The sequence below is a fragment of the Ranitomeya variabilis genome, chromosome 1, assembly GCF_051348905.1.
Source record: "Ranitomeya variabilis isolate aRanVar5 chromosome 1, aRanVar5.hap1, whole genome shotgun sequence".
NCBI lineage: Eukaryota > Metazoa > Chordata > Amphibia > Anura > Dendrobatidae > Ranitomeya > Ranitomeya variabilis.
This window is the reverse complement of record NC_135232.1, coordinates 523,407,404-523,422,930: the sequence shown is the minus strand read 5'-3', so window position 1 is coordinate 523,422,930 and position 15,527 is coordinate 523,407,404. Positions and strand designations below refer to the sequence as shown.

Sequence of the window (15,527 nt, the reverse complement as noted above, 5' to 3'; positions counted from 1 at the left end):
CGCAAGGAAGATTACCCTGATCTCCAGAAGGTTGATGGGAAGGAGAGCTTCCTGGGTGGTCCATTGGCCCTGAGCCGTGTGTTGTCGGAAGACTGCTCCCCACCCGAGAAGGCTGGCATCGGTGGTGATGACCTGCCACTGAAGGGGAAGAAATGAACTTCCTCTCAGGAGAGATGAGGACAATGTCCACCAGGTTATAGGGACTGACGGACCTGGAGAGGAAGGTGGACGGGGCGGTCCAGGGAGTCCAAGGACCTGTTCCAGGTGGATAGGAGGAATAGTTGGAGGGGGCGGGTGTGGAACTGGGTGAAAGGAACAGCCTCCATGGAGGCCACCATCTTTCCCAGGACTCCCATGCAGAAACAAAGTGACTGAGGGGCTGGGCGTTTGAGAAGGCGGACCGCCTTGAGGAGTACTGAGAACTTGTCCTCTGGGAGGAAGACCCGAGCTAAGTTCGTGTCGAATACCATGCCCAGGAAGGACAGTCGTTGGCTGGATTATCAACCGGACCAAATCCTCTGATCCCATCCCGAGACGGGTCAGGGTGTCCAGGGAGACCTGGAGACTGTGGGCACAGTCTAGACGAGAGGACCCCTTGATCAACAGATCGTCCAGGTAGGGGATAACGAGGATCCCCCTGGAACGAAGGAGGGCCATGACCGCCGCCATGATTTTGGTGAAGACCCTGGGGGCAGACGCTAAACCGAAGGGGAGAGCCGTGAACTGGTAGTGATTGTCCCCGACAGCAAACCGAAGGAATCTGATGCCGTACACAGATGGGGACATGAAGGTACGCATCTTGGATGTCGACCAAGCAGAGGAACTCCCCGGGTTTCATGGCGGCAATCACTGACCGCAGGGATTCCATTCTGAAGTGGCGAGGTCGGACGTGGCGGTTCAGAAGCTTCAAATCCAGGATAGGGCGAAGAGACCCGTCCTTCTTTGGGACTACAAAAAGGTTCGAGTAGAACCCGCAAAAACGGTCTTCGGAAGGAATGGGAATTACGACTCCGGCGGCGACCAGAGACTTTACGGCTTGAAGCAAGCCGGGTAAATGGGACGGTTGCTTTGGGGGGCGAGAGAGAAAGAAGCGATTTTCCGGGAGGGTAGAAAATTCGATCTTGTACCCGGAGGTGATAATCTCTCTGACCCAGGCGTCGCTGATCACTGACAGCCAGGTGTCTTTGAAGAGAAGAAGCCTGCCTCCCACCCTGGAAAGACTCCCAGGTGGGGGCGACCCGTCACTTGGACCGGTATCTGTTGGAGACACAAAAAAGCACAGTGAGGTCAAAAATACTCTGTTGTAAAAAAATCACAGTAATAAGCAAGTGCTAGTCAAAAGATGTAAAGAAAACAGGGTATTTAGTTGATACGTTTTTTTGCAAAAAAATGTATACTAAGCTGCTCCACCAAATCGCCAAGGTATACCCTTATAGAGCAGTCCTAACTAATGTATGGAAAGACTCCCAGGTGGGGGCGACCCGTCACTTGGACCGGTATCTGTTGGAACGAGGTCCGGAAGACCTGGGAGATGGAGCCCTGGATCTCCACATGGGAGCTGGCTTGTAAGAGGGTTTTCTACGTTCACCCGTGGTAGCGGGTCACTCTTGTGGCGAAGAGAAATCGGAGGCTGAAAACAGACGCAAGGGGCGAAATGTTCGAGGAGCCTTTGGGTTAAAGAAGCGTTTTGGCTTGGACTGGGGGAGAGAGGTACTCATGCCCCAGTCGCGTCTGAGATAATTTGATCCAGACGAGCGCCAAAAAGCCTGGAACCTTGACATGCCAAGGTGATGAGAGACTTTTTGGAAGTAGCATCTGCATTCCATGCTTTGAGCCAAAGAATGTGGCGCATAGTGACAATGTTGCTGCTTGCCCTGGCTGAACAGGCTGCTGCATCTAAGGAGGCAGTGAGAAGGTATTTCCCTGCGTGGTTAATCTGGTCGGCGAGGTCAGCCAGCTCGGTAGGGGAGGCCGAAGCCAAAATGCCTCGGCGGAGAATCTTGGCCCAGGCAGATATGGCCTTAGCCACCCATGTGGAAGCAAAGCTGGGGCAGAGGGAAGCACCTGTTGCCTCAAAAGCTGATTTGGCCAGCGCCTCAATTTGTCTGTCCGATGCGTCCTTAAGCGACGCGCCGTCCGGTAAGGAGAGAACAGTCTTGGAGGAAAGGGAGATCGGTGGATCGGTGGATTCAGCCCACTTGAAGAGAAGATCGGCGCTAAAGGGATAGAGCACGTCCAGATGTTTTCTACCCGAAAAACGTTTTTCAGGATGTGCCCAGTGTTTAGACAGGGTAGACTCAAACTTCTCATGGGTAGGAAAGGAGCGAGAGGGACGCTTCACCCGCTTAAAGGAGACAGAGGAATCCTGGGGGGAAACCTCGTGTTGTTTTAGTTTGAGGGTTAGCGATATATCCGAAATAAGACTATCTACGACAGCCTGTATGCTAGAAGCCTGGTCTGAATCGGAGTCAGAACCGGACTGGGAATCCACATCAGACCCAATGTCCTCCTCCGAAGAGGGGAATTGGGAGGAGGAGAGCAGCTTAAGCGCTGCGGAGGGACCTGGAGAACCAGACGAAGAGCCAGACAGAGTCCTCTTTCTAGAGCGGCTGGCTGATTTGTCTCCCTGTGGTTCAGGGTCAGGTGCGGCCGACTCGCCATGGAAGACGGTCGGAGCGCTGGTGGCTGAAGGCTGTGGAAGACGTTCAAGCGCCTGGACCAGGGATTGAGATACCTTAGTCAAATCAGAGACCGACTGCGAGATAGCAACGGCCCATTCAGGGGGAGGGAGAGCGCCCCCATCCCGAGATTCGGAAGCTTCCTGCGGGGTAGACATGGCAGGAGGACTGCAGGACTGGCAGAGAGGCGACGATTGGCCTACAGACCACTTTATCTTACAACGAGCACAGGCGTAGTGAGTTATGGTAGGTTTGGTAAGGGAGGCTACAGAAGAGTTGGACATAAGGATATTCTGCAGCACTATACTACAGAAAAGACTAAAGGGCCTACAGTGGTATAGATAATACCAGGGAGGGGCCAATATAGCGTCGCAATCCTACCGCAGAGCAGAGTTGTCTGTGTCCCCCAACACACGATGTCTCCTGTGCACGGAGCTGCTGAAGCAGGAAGTGCCAGCAGAGAAGAAGGGGGCGGTGCTGTACTGAGAGGAATAAGCCAAGGCTCCTGATAGAGCCCACTGAAAGGGAAGGGTGTGCCCGGGATGTAAAAACCCCTCTGAGTGGAGGAGGAAAAGAGCGCCGAAAAGGAGGGGGCGTGGCCGGCCACAGCGTGAAAGTGAAAGTAAAAAAACAAAACGGCCGTGACTGTGTGAAAGCACTGTACATTTAGACAGGGAAATACTGCTGTGGGGGAGCGGCTGCTGAAGCGCTGGTACCTGCATGTTCCGGTTCCACAGGTAGAGGGAGAGAGGATCGACCAGGGGCCCGATGAAAGAGGGGTCGCTGGAACAGAATCCTTCATCCAGAAGACGGCCTCGACCCCAAAACAAGGGGGAGGGTCACCGCTGGTGACCACCGTCTTCCTCTCAGCCCTCTCCGAGGAGAGGGGTGAGGGGGACTATTTGGCAAGGACCGCCACCATAAAGACCCTGGAGCACCTGGAAGGGTGACAGGGGATAATGTCCTGCCGGCGGTCTGACAGCTGCGATGCGGACGATACCACACTGCTCGCTCAGCCGCCCTCCTGGGGAGGCAGGGTGAAAGGTTGCACCCTGAATCCTGTATCTGAAAAAGAAAAGCCAAAATGTTAATAAAAACAACAAAACCTTTTAATCAAGATTAGCAGCGGATCTGAAGATCCAGGTCTGCCTCCTACAGACACTAAGCACAAACTGAGGTGCTTTGTGCCTGTCGGTGGGTGTATACTGCCGGGGAGGAGCTACGCCTTTTTCGCATAGTGTCAGCCTCCTAGCAGCAGCAGCATACACCCATGGTTGTCCTGTGTCCCCCAATGAAGCGATAAAGAAACAGGCAAAAACGAGTAGAGAATTGACATGCTGCAAATTTAAACGCACAGCAAATCCTGAAAGGAAAAATACTGATTATGTGCACAGCACTTCAGGATTCTCATTGACTTTGCTGGCATAAGGATTCCCTAGCATTTTTGGGCCAATTCCGCAAGGAAATAAAAAACAACAAAAACACACCGTGTGCACATAGCCTGAGTCAGATGTGGCTTGATTAATCAGGAACAAGTTTAAAAACCTGGCATCAGGTCAAAAGTGGCCAGTTCCAACTTTCAATTTCTGCTTCTTCCCTTAGTATTTTTATTTTTTTTCTTTGCCAAGCCCACTACCCGAGATTGCAGCACTAAATAAAAGCTCTTACTATGCTCACTTTATTGCCTTTACTAAGTGGGCATTGCTCTCAGGGTAATTATGCAGAACAGCCCAAAGCACCAGCAGAACCCTGTAAACATCGCTCCCTTAGGCACATTAGCAGAAAGGTTCACTTGAAATTGCTTGGCAAAAAAAAAAAAAAAACACGAGCTCAGCAGAAAACAAAAAAAAAAACAAAAAAAAAAAAACACAACAGAAACTGGACACTCGACCTAGTGACACAGGTCCTCATTAAACAGCACATTACCCCTTCAGGAAGTGCATACTCCCCTCCACCTTTATAGCAGAATACTTGGGCACTTTAGAAGCAGATGCACTGCAGTTGGACATTACCAGCTACCGCTGGGTATCTTCGGGACCGATCTCCCCGTATGTGTCTTACCTATGACTCAGCTTGAATTTCGCTGCCGCACAGTCTCGTGATTGGCACCAGCATTGCTTTTCCTAGAGAGTAACAGCAGATTTTAAAAACACACTTTCTTCTACTTCGAGGCTAGGCGACTAACATTACACGAGCCGTTAGCACAGCCCGCATACAGTGGAAGTCGGCCTTCATAAAGTCACAATATCTTTGTCTGCTTCCCTGGGAACCAGGTGAAGCTGGTTCCATTTTGTATTAATCTGAACAGGGTTCTAAAGGACCCGATTCACCAGCCTTCAGTACCTCAACATTCAAATTAGTTTTTTGAGTTTATTTTTTTTTAAAAGGGGTAGTCTGAAGGCAAAGTAATCAAAGTAATTTTCATTCCAAATCTTTATTTTTTGCCATAGATCTAAGACATTTTCTAACATACTTTCATTAAAAATTCCCCATAAACCCAACCCCCTCCAACTGCTTTTTTTCCTGCCATGGTGTCTGCAGCTTCTGCACCCTTTTGCGGCAGAGTATCCCAGTATGCAATGGGATTCTCAAATTAAGCATCAAAAAAATGGGGGAGGAGAAATAGAAAAAACAGCTTAGTTAGGGAAGGATAGGAAATTGTTAACACAAGTATACTAGACTTTAGATTATGGCACTTGATGGGAATTTAGAATGAAAATTACTGACCTTAGGACCAACTTAAGTTAAATGTTACTTATATTGGATTTGTTTCATATTAAATTGCTTTTTATACCCCACTCTAGTTTTAAACATGCCTTGATATGAATAGCTTTACTTACAGAGGTGCAGAGCCCCCATCTTCATCTGTGGAAAGAAAAAACATGTTACTGTAAATGAGTTGCCTACAAGCAAGCAATGGAGCAGTACAAGCACTAATCAAATGGTTTGACCTAGACATTCAGTATTGTGCCAAATACACAAAAAAGGCAAAATCAGATTATAATTTCCCTATACACAATTTATATATTTTATTAGGCACAGACTTTTTTTTTCTAATGCAAAGATATGTTGTATATTAGATGTCACTAGCTGAAAGCCATGCATGCAGCCTTACCTTCAGGAGCCTCATCAGGCTTTCTCCTCTTCTCATAGATAAAGATGACCGTGACTAGAATCAGAACCTCTGCTACAATACCAAGGAAAGGCCAGAGTGCAGCAAGACGGCTGCGCACACGTAGGGCAACGGTGTCTCCTGTGGTTCCCAGAAAATTGGTTCCATTGCAGATATATTCACCCTGATCTTTCTCAATGTCTAGTTGGTGAATGCGAAGTTCTGTCTTATTTCCAGTGGACTTGATGAAATAGCGTTCATCTGTTCCATTCACTATAGCCTGAGGAAAAGTATTACCACAAGATTAATATAAAAGGAAAATGGAGAACTACAGGAATGTTAAACCGTCCATTAGATTCAGGTCTCAGTAATCTCAGTAATCAAAATCACTACGTACGAACTCAGCACATGACATGACAATATATAGAGATATATAATAGACAGATTTTAGTTTTATTACGTTGTACATTTTCTACTGCCAGCAAAATTAAGTAATCTTGTGTTAACTGGCATCTGAAAAAATACTGTAACAAACTAATAAGGTCAATAAATCAAGACAGCTATCAATTTAACCCTATATGACACAGATCTATCAGATAAAATTTAACTTTTAATGAATCCCTCTAAAAAATATTGAACTTTCAATCACCATACAAGCAACCGTGCTAGCCGAGTTCACCCTGCACCAATTCCCAGTCTGCTCCTTTCCCTATACAGGTCCTTCTCCAAAAATTAGCATATAGTGTTAAATTTCATTATTTACCATAATGTAATGATTACAATTAAACTTTCATATATTATAGATTCATTATCCACCAACTGAAATTTGTCAGGTCTTTTATTGTTTTAATACTGATGATTTTGGCATACAACTCCTGATAACCCAAAAAACCTGTCTCAATAAATTAGCATATTTCACCCGTCCAATCAAATAAAAGTGTTTTTTAATACCAAACAAAAAAACCATCAAATAATAATGTTCAGTTATGCACTCAATACTTGGTCGGGAATCCTTTGGCAGAAATGACTGCTTCAATGCGGCGTGGCATGGAGGCAATCAGCCTGTGACACTGCTGAGATGTTATGGAGGCCCAGGATGCTTCAATAGCGGCCTTAAGCTCATCCAGAGTGTTGGGTCTTGCGTCTCTCAACTTTCTCTTCACAATATCCCACAGATTCTCTATGGGGTCCAGGTCAGGAGAGTTGGCAGGCCAATTGAGCACAGTAATACCATGGTCAGTAAACCATTTACCAGTGGTTTTGGCACTGTGAGCAGGTGCCAGGTCGTGCTGAAAAATGAAATCTTCATCTCCATAAAGCATTTCAGCCGATGGAAGCATGAAGTGCTCCAAAATCTCCTGATAGCTAGCTGCATTGACCCTGCCCTTGATGAAACACAGTGGACCAACACCAGCAGCTGACATGGCACCCCACACCATCACTGACTGTGGGTACTTGACACTGGACTTCAGGCATTTTGGCATTTCCTTCTCCCCAGTCTTCCTCCAGACTCTGGCACCTTGATTTCCGAATGACATGCAAAATTTGCTTTCATCAGAAAAAAGTACTTGGGACCACTTAGCAACAGTCCAGTGCTGCTTCTCTGTAGCCCAGGTCAGGCGCTTCTGCCGCTGTTTATGGTTCAAAAGTGGCTTTACCTGGGGAATGCGGCACCTGTAGCCCATTTCCTGCACACGCCTGTGCACGGTGGCTCTGGATGTTTCCACACCAGACTCAGTCCACTGCTTCCTCAGGTTCCCCAAGGTCTGGAATCGGTCCTTCTCCACAATCTTCCTCAGGGTCCGGTCACCGTTGTACAGCGTTTTCTGCCACATTGTTTCCTTCCAACAGACTTACCATTGAGGTGCCTTGATACAGCACTCTGGGAACAGCCTATTTGTTGAGAAATTTCTTTCTGGGTCTTACCCTCTTGCTTGAGGGTGTCAATGATGGCCTTCTTGACATCTGTCAGGTCGCTAGTCTTACCCATGATGGAGGTTTTGAGTAATGAACCAGGCAGGGAGTTTTTAAAAGCCTCAGGTATCTTTTGCATGTGTTTAGAGTTAATTAGTTGATTCAGAAGATTAGGGTAATAGGTCATTTAGAGAACCTTTTCTTGATATGCTAATTTATTGAGACAGGTTTTTTGGGTTATCAGGAGTTGTATGCCAAAATCATCAGTATTAAAACAATAAAAGACCTGACAAATTTCAGTTGGTGGATAATGAATCTATAATATATGAAAGTTTAATTGTAATCATTACATTATGGTAAATAATGAAATTTAACACTATATGCTAATTTTTTGAGAAGGACCTGTATATGCACAATAAGTGGTTGCATGATTCACCAGCATAGGGCCATCTAGGAGTTTTAGGGTTAGCTGCCGCGGAGTGGGCACCAACCTCCGCTGTCAGGTAGGCGTTGGATGCAGGGTGAACTCAGCTAGCACGGTTGCTTGTATGGTGATTGAAAGTTCAATATTTTTTAGAGGAATTCATTAAAAGTAAAATTTTATCTGATAAATTTTTATGTGATACAGGATTAAATTGGTAGCTGTGTTAACTAGCATCCAAAAGAAAGTTCTTGTGTTCTACGAGTAGGGTGGCTGCCGGCAACAAGTCCAGCAAAAAGAACAGAAGGGTGGGACCCACTTTCCTCTGCTCCATCCTGTCCATGGGGTTTCTAGGTGGGGACATTTCCAAGCACAGCATGATTAGTACTAGGTCTATGATTCACAGTTTAAAAAAATATAAAAACATTCTTATAGTCTGCCAACAGAACAGTGATGGGAGAATAAACAGACATGAGATTAGGAAGCTACTTTTAGCCACCAAAAACAAGATAACTTCCAAGACTAGAGTAAGGAATAAAAACACTGCCATAAGACCAGTTGAGGGAATTCAATTGCCATCAGGATAGCTATATTTTGACATCTATAGGCATCAATGAGTTTGTAAATGAGTATTTTACAAGAAAAAGGGTTCTGGAAAAGCAAAAATCCTTCATAAAGTAATCATTTAGATTTTTTTGTTTTAAATTCCATAAGCCCTACTAGGGAGTGCCATTTGGACGGCCTCCTCCAAAGTTTTCAACTTAATGGCTTTAACATAAACATATTGAAATCTACTTAGTGTTTTGAAGGAAAAAAAAAACATTTCCAGACCTGGGCACTGCCATCTTCAGATGCCTTGTACCACATCCAGTGCTCCACAAGAGGGTACGAGTTGCTCTTACAAGTCATAACACCGGTGTCTCCTTCATTGCTGTGTTCAGTTTTCTTATAAGCTACAACATGAGGTGGAACTAAAGGGGATGAGGAGGGAGGGGGAAAGAAAAAGAATTACACATACCTATTACAGACCTCAAAGTATTCTGCAGCTTAGCGTGTGGGAGGATTTTACAATAAATACACTTCTTGGAACACACTGCAGTTAAAGTAATGCTCCATTGTTATAACTCACAGAATATTCTGATAGAATCATTAGACCTCACAATATTACTCCAAAACACCCAACAATTGAAAAAGGTCAACTAACTGGTGTTTTCAACCTTCAGCACAAAGAGACACTTTGGTTTAAAATGACTACAGTGGTATCAATACTTCAATTCAAGGCAAGCATCTTTAGAAGGGGTCTTGCACATGTCATAACACCCAGAACAACAGCTTAAAGGGAACATGCCACCAAGTATGGCAGATCTGAAATACAGCCACTACCTTTCAATATTATTTAACGCTGTATGTCTGCCTCCCAACCTGACCTCAAGAAAAAAAAATCTATTATACTCAGCTGCAGGGCGGTCTGGTCCGAGGGGCTTCGCTGGTCTTGGTTTCCCTTCTTGAGATGCCATCCTCCGTGTCCCTACATCATCCACACAGTCTCCCCCGGCATTGTGCTATTGCGCAGGCGTTCTTTTCTGCTCTGACGGGCATCATAAAGTGTTGCAGTGTGCATGCGACAGGGCCTGTTCACCTTTCACAGCTGCCCTCAATAGAGCAGAGTACACCTGGGCAGGAGCACTATACTGGGGAGACTATGACATGGGGACGAGTCATCCACAGGAAGCAAGGAGATTTAGCTCACAAGCAACCATACAAGTTTATGGATGTGTATGAAACATCGGACTGCACTTGGATGTCATCAAAGTGCAGTCCAATGTACAGGCACAGAAAATCAAAGCAACGGTGCACTGACACTTGGCTCAGACTGATCGTTTGTTCTGACAGCATTTACATAATCATCCCAGATTCTCTCGCATGAGAGAATAGATGGCCATGTGACCATGGCCTAAAACGAAGCCTTGGTGGACTGAGGTATGCTTAGGATCCAATTGAAAGGTCCAATGAAGCCAAACCTTCAGGCTCATCACAGGAAATTTTCTACTGGTCTTCCCAATATGCCAAAAAAGCAGCCAGAGCCATGCTTCACTGTAGACTTGGAGTTCTCACCCCCAGCATATGTTTCACTATTCCTCCAGACAACTTAACCCAGTCAGAAGCACAAAAAGTTATTGTTTTGTTTCATCGCTCCACAGAACAATCCCAAACCCTTTGGCCTATTTGGATGTTAGAATACATTGGAGCAGACTTTTCCTGTGCCATTAGATCAGTACGTGTACTTCAAAGTTAGGCCACCGATCTATTCTGCCTTTTGTATTTGCAAATGTTAAGCTGCAGCATTTAACCCCTTAGTGACAGAGCCAATTTGGTACTTAATGACCGAGCCAATTTTTACAATTCTGACCACTGTCACTTTAAGAGGTTATAACTCTGGAACGCTTTATCGGATCCCGCTGATTCTGAGATTGTTTTTTTGTGACATATTGTACTTCAAGTTAGTAGTAACATTTCTTCGATATTACTTGCGATTTTTTATGAAAAAAAGGGAAATATGGCGAAAATTTTTTTAATTTTGCAATTTTCAAACTTTGTATTTTTATGCCCTTAAATCAGAGAGATGTGTCACGAAAAATAGTTAATAAATAACATTTCCCACATGTCTACTTTACATCAGCACAATTTTGGAAACAAAATTTTTTTTTGTTAGGGAGTTATAAGGGTTAAAAGTTGACCAGCAATTTCTCATTTTTACAACACCATGTTTTTTTTTTAGGGACCACATCACCTTTGAAGTCATTTTGAGGGGTCTATATGATAGAAAATACCCAAGTGTGACACCATTCTAAAAACTGCACCCCTCAAGCTGCTCAAAACCACATTCAAGAAGTTTATTAACCCTTTACGTACTTCACAGGAACTGAAACAATGTGGAAGAAAAAAAAAATGAACATTTAACTTTTTTTTGCAAACATTTTACTTCTGAAAATTAAAAAAAATGGTTCTGAAGTGTAAAAACAGAAATGTAACCAAAAATTTTGTTGAGCAATTTCTCCTGAGTACACCGATACCCCATATGTGGAGGTAAACCACTGTTTGGGCGCACCGCAGAGCTTGGAAGTGAAGGAGCACCGTTTGACTTTCAATGCAGAATTGGCTGGAATTGAGATCGGACGCCATGTCACGTTTGGAGAGCCCCTGTTGTGCCTAAACAGTGGAAACCCCCCACAAATGACACCATTTTGGAAACTAGACCCCTTAAGGAACTTATCTAGATGTGTAGTGAGAACTTTGAATGCCCAAGTGCATCACAGAAGTTTATAATGCAGAGTCGTGAAAATAAAAAAATATTTTTATTTTTTTTTAACAAAAAAGATTTTTTAGCCCCCAAGTTTTTATTTTCACAAGGGTAACAAGAGAACTTGGACCCCAAATGTTGTTGTCCAATTTGTCCTGAGTATGCTGGTACCCCATATGTGGGGGTAAACCACTGTTTGGGCGCATGGCTGAGCTTGGAAGAGAAGGAGCGCCATTTTGGAATTCAGACTTTGATAGAATTGTCTGTGGGTGTTATGTTGCGTTTGCAGAGCCCCTGATGTACCTAAACAGTAGAAACCCCCCACAAGTAACCAAATTTTGGAAACTGGACCCCCTAAGGAACTTATCTAGATATGTGGTGAGAACTTTGAATGCTCAAGTGCTTCACAGAAGTTTATAATGCAGAGTAGTGAAAATAAAAAAATATTTTTTTTCCCCACAAAAGATTTTTAGCCCCCAAGTTTTTATTTTCACAAAGGTAACAGGAGAAATTGGACCCCAAAAGTTGTTGTCCAATTTATCCTGAGTACGTTGATGCCCCATATGTGGGGGTAAACCACTGTTTGGGCGCACGGCAGAGTTCAGAAGGGAGGGAGCACCATTTGACTTTTTTAGAGCAAAATTGGCTGTCGTGTTTGGAGACCCCCTGATGTACCTAAACAGTGGAAACCCCCCAATTCTAACTCCAACCCTAACTCCAACACACCCCTAACCCTAATCTCAACACGATCCATAATCCTAATCACAACCCTAACGATAATCACAACCCTAACCCCAAAACAGCCCTAATCTCAACCCTAACCATAACCCTAATCAAAACCCTAAATCCAACACACCCCTAACCCTAATCTCAACCAACCTCAAACCTAACCCTAATCCCAATACACCTCTAACCCTAATCCCAACCCTAACCTTAACCCTAATCCCAACCCTAACCCTAACCCCAACCCTAATCCCAAACGTAACCCTAATCCCAACCCTAATCCCAAACATAACCCTAATCCCAACCCTAATCCCAAACGTAACCCTAATACCAACTCTAATCCAAACCCTAACCCTAATCCCAACTCTAACCCTAACTTTAGCCCCAACCCTAACCATAACTTTAGCCCCAACCCTAGCCCTAACCCTAACTTTAGCCCCAACCCTAACCCTAAATTTAACCCTAACCCTAGCGCCAACCCTAAGGCTACTTTCACACTTGCGTCGTGTGGCATCCGTCGCAATCAGTCGTTTTGGACAAAAAAACGGATCCTGCAAATGTGCCCACAGGATGCCTTTTTTGCCCATAGACTTGTATTACCGACGGATGGCCACACGTCGCATCCATCGTGCACTGGATCCGTTGTGTTTTGGTGGACCGTCATCACAAAAAAAGTTCAATGTAACCTTTTTTTTGTACGTCGCGTCCGCCATTTCCACGCATGCGTGGCCGTAACTCTGCCCCCTCCTCCCCAGAACATAGACTGGGCAGCGGATGCGTTGAAAAACTGTATCCGCTGCCCACGTTGTGCACAATTTTCACAACGTGCGTCGGTACGTCGGGCCAACGCATTGCGACCGCCCCGTACCGGCGCAAGTGTGAAAGAAGCCTAAGGCTACTTTCACACTAGCGTCGTACTCGGTCCATCGCAGTGTGTCGGGCCTACGTACCGACGCTAGCGTTGTAAACACCGCACAACGGGTGCAGCGGATGCTGTTTTTTCAACGCATCCATTGCCCCATTGTGAGCTGCGGGGAGGCGGGGGCGGAGTTCCGGCCGAGCATGCGCGGTCGGAAATGGCGGACACGTCACACAAAAAAAGTTACATGTAGCGTTTTTTTGTGCTGACGGTCCGCCAAAGCACGACGCATCCGTCGCACGACGGATGCGATGTGTGGCAATCCATCGCAATGTGTCGCTAATGCAAGTCAATGGAGAAAAAAACTCATCCTGCAAGCACTTTTGCAGGATGCGTTTTTTCTCCGACGCATTGCGACGGAAGCCAAAAAACGCTAGTGTTAAAGTAGCCTAACCCTAACCCTAAATTTAGCCCCAACCCTAACCCTAACCCTAATTTTAGCCCCAACTTGTCTCTCAAGAGGAGACGCAGGAGGACCCAGGGACACTGGGTGAGTATGATAGGGTCCCCGAATCCCCCTATTTCTCTGTCCTCTGATGTGCGATCAGAGGACAGAGAATTAGAGGTCGCTTTTTTTTTTTGCGGTCGCCGGTAAACAGTTAATTACTGGCGATCGCAAAACAGGGTTCGGTAAAAACCGACCCCGGTCATGTTCTTTGGGGTCTCGGCTACCCCCGGCAGCCAAGACCCCAAAGATCTTCCGGGTGCCGGGCGGCGGGTGCACTGCGCCCGCCATTATATCCCGGAAAAAAGATGGCGGCGCCCATCGGGAGCCACGAGGAGCACCGGGGGAGATAGGTGAGTATTAGGGGGCTATTGGGGGCCATCGGGAACCCTATTTCTCTGTCCTCCGATGTGCGATCACATCGGAGGACAGCGAAATTAAATGGCAAATCGCGTTTGTTTTTTGTTGCGACCCCCCGAATCATGTTCTCTGGGGTCCCGGCTACCCTCGGCAACCGAGACCCCAGAGAAAATCCGACTCTGGGGGGCGCTATTCACTTTTTCCACAGTGTGGTTTAAGTACCCTTAGCGGCCGCCCTTAAAAGGCGTATCGGCGGTCGTTAAGGGGTTAAAGGAAAAAAAATAAAAAAGTAGTGCACAGAGTTTCTCACCCAGTGAACGAAAAAACTACTTCAAAAATGCAGAAAATTACCATGCTGCAGATCTGAGAACTTCACATCTGCATGTGGGGAGGAGGTGAGGAGGGAGGGCAAAGTGAAAGATTTATAAAGTCTCCTGCACGTTACCCGGGAACACAAAAAGCTGTGATGTTTTGTGCAGTAACATGCAGAAAAAGACAACCTGAATCCCCAGTGCCTGCTCATGCAGGCAGTGTGGTCAGTGTCATCTTATCTTTATCAAACTGTGCCTCCAACTAGATCTTTAGAAAGTCAATGCATTTCTAACTTTGTATTACACAAGTCAATGATTTAGTAACTTTTTAGATCACGCTTGACTACCCGAGAATGCAAACTGGAGGCCATGGTTAAGGAATCGGGGTCTGCATTATATTTGCAGCAGGTCATAGTCAAAAGGTCGCTCTACCAAATACGAAAGATTACAGTCATGAAGAGGTGAATAATTCTGAGACTGTTGAATTCCGAAGGGGAATTTTGAAAACATCTATATATATGAGGCAGTGATTACTCGCTAATCCCGCCCCCTGCACAGTAGCATCGCCCCTACACATCACCACACACAATCCCGCCCCCCCCCCCATCATCACCACACACAATCCCGCCCCCCCCACACATCACCACACACAATCCCGCCCCCCCCACACATCACCACACACAATCCCGCCCCCCCCCCCCACATCACCACACACAATCCCGCCCCCCCCACACACCACCACACACAATCCCGCCCCCCCCACACACACAATCCCGCCCCCCCCACACACACAATCCCGCCCCCCCCCACACACACACACACAATCCCGCCACACACACACACAATCCCGCCCCCCCACACACACACACAATCCCGCCCCACACACACACAATCCCGCCCCACACACACACAATCCCGCCCCCCCCCCCCCATCACCACACACAATCCCACCCCCCACATTACCACACACAATCCTGCCCCCCACCACATTACCACACGCAATCCTACCCCCACCACATTACCACACACAATCCCGCCCCCCACCATATTACCACACATAATCCCATCCCCCCACCACATCACCACACATGATCCCGCCCCCACCACATTACCACACATAATCCTGCCCCCAACCACATTACCACACACAATCCCGCCACCCCCACCACATTACCACACAAGGCTCTGTCCCCACATATTACCACACAAATCCAGTTTGCTTTTGATTTTACACTGTGAATAAAATGTATTAGTATTATTCTGATTTTTAATTATTATTATTATCAACTTCATTTTAAGTTAATTTACCACCTGCGTAAGCGCTATTGAATGTTGTCATTATT

General features: G+C 46.1%; 1 protein-coding gene across 2 annotated transcripts in view; it reads right to left on the bottom strand.

Annotated features, from left to right (window-relative positions):
* Positions 1–15,527, bottom strand: part of BSG (basigin (Ok blood group)) — a 74,131-nt gene that overhangs the window by 15,946 nt on the left and 42,658 nt on the right. For both annotated transcript variants that reach the window (XM_077254065.1, XM_077254057.1), the window contains exons 4-7: positions 8,957–9,096; positions 5,794–6,070; positions 5,519–5,543; positions 4,740–4,801 (exon numbers count right to left, since the gene is read on the bottom strand). In XM_077254065.1, the coding sequence (XP_077110180.1) occupies positions 4,747–4,801; positions 5,519–5,543; positions 5,794–6,070; positions 8,957–9,096 (497 nt within the window). In that variant the 3' untranslated portion in view covers positions 4,740–4,746. The remainder of the gene's footprint in view (positions 1–4,739; positions 4,802–5,518; positions 5,544–5,793; positions 6,071–8,956; positions 9,097–15,527) is intronic.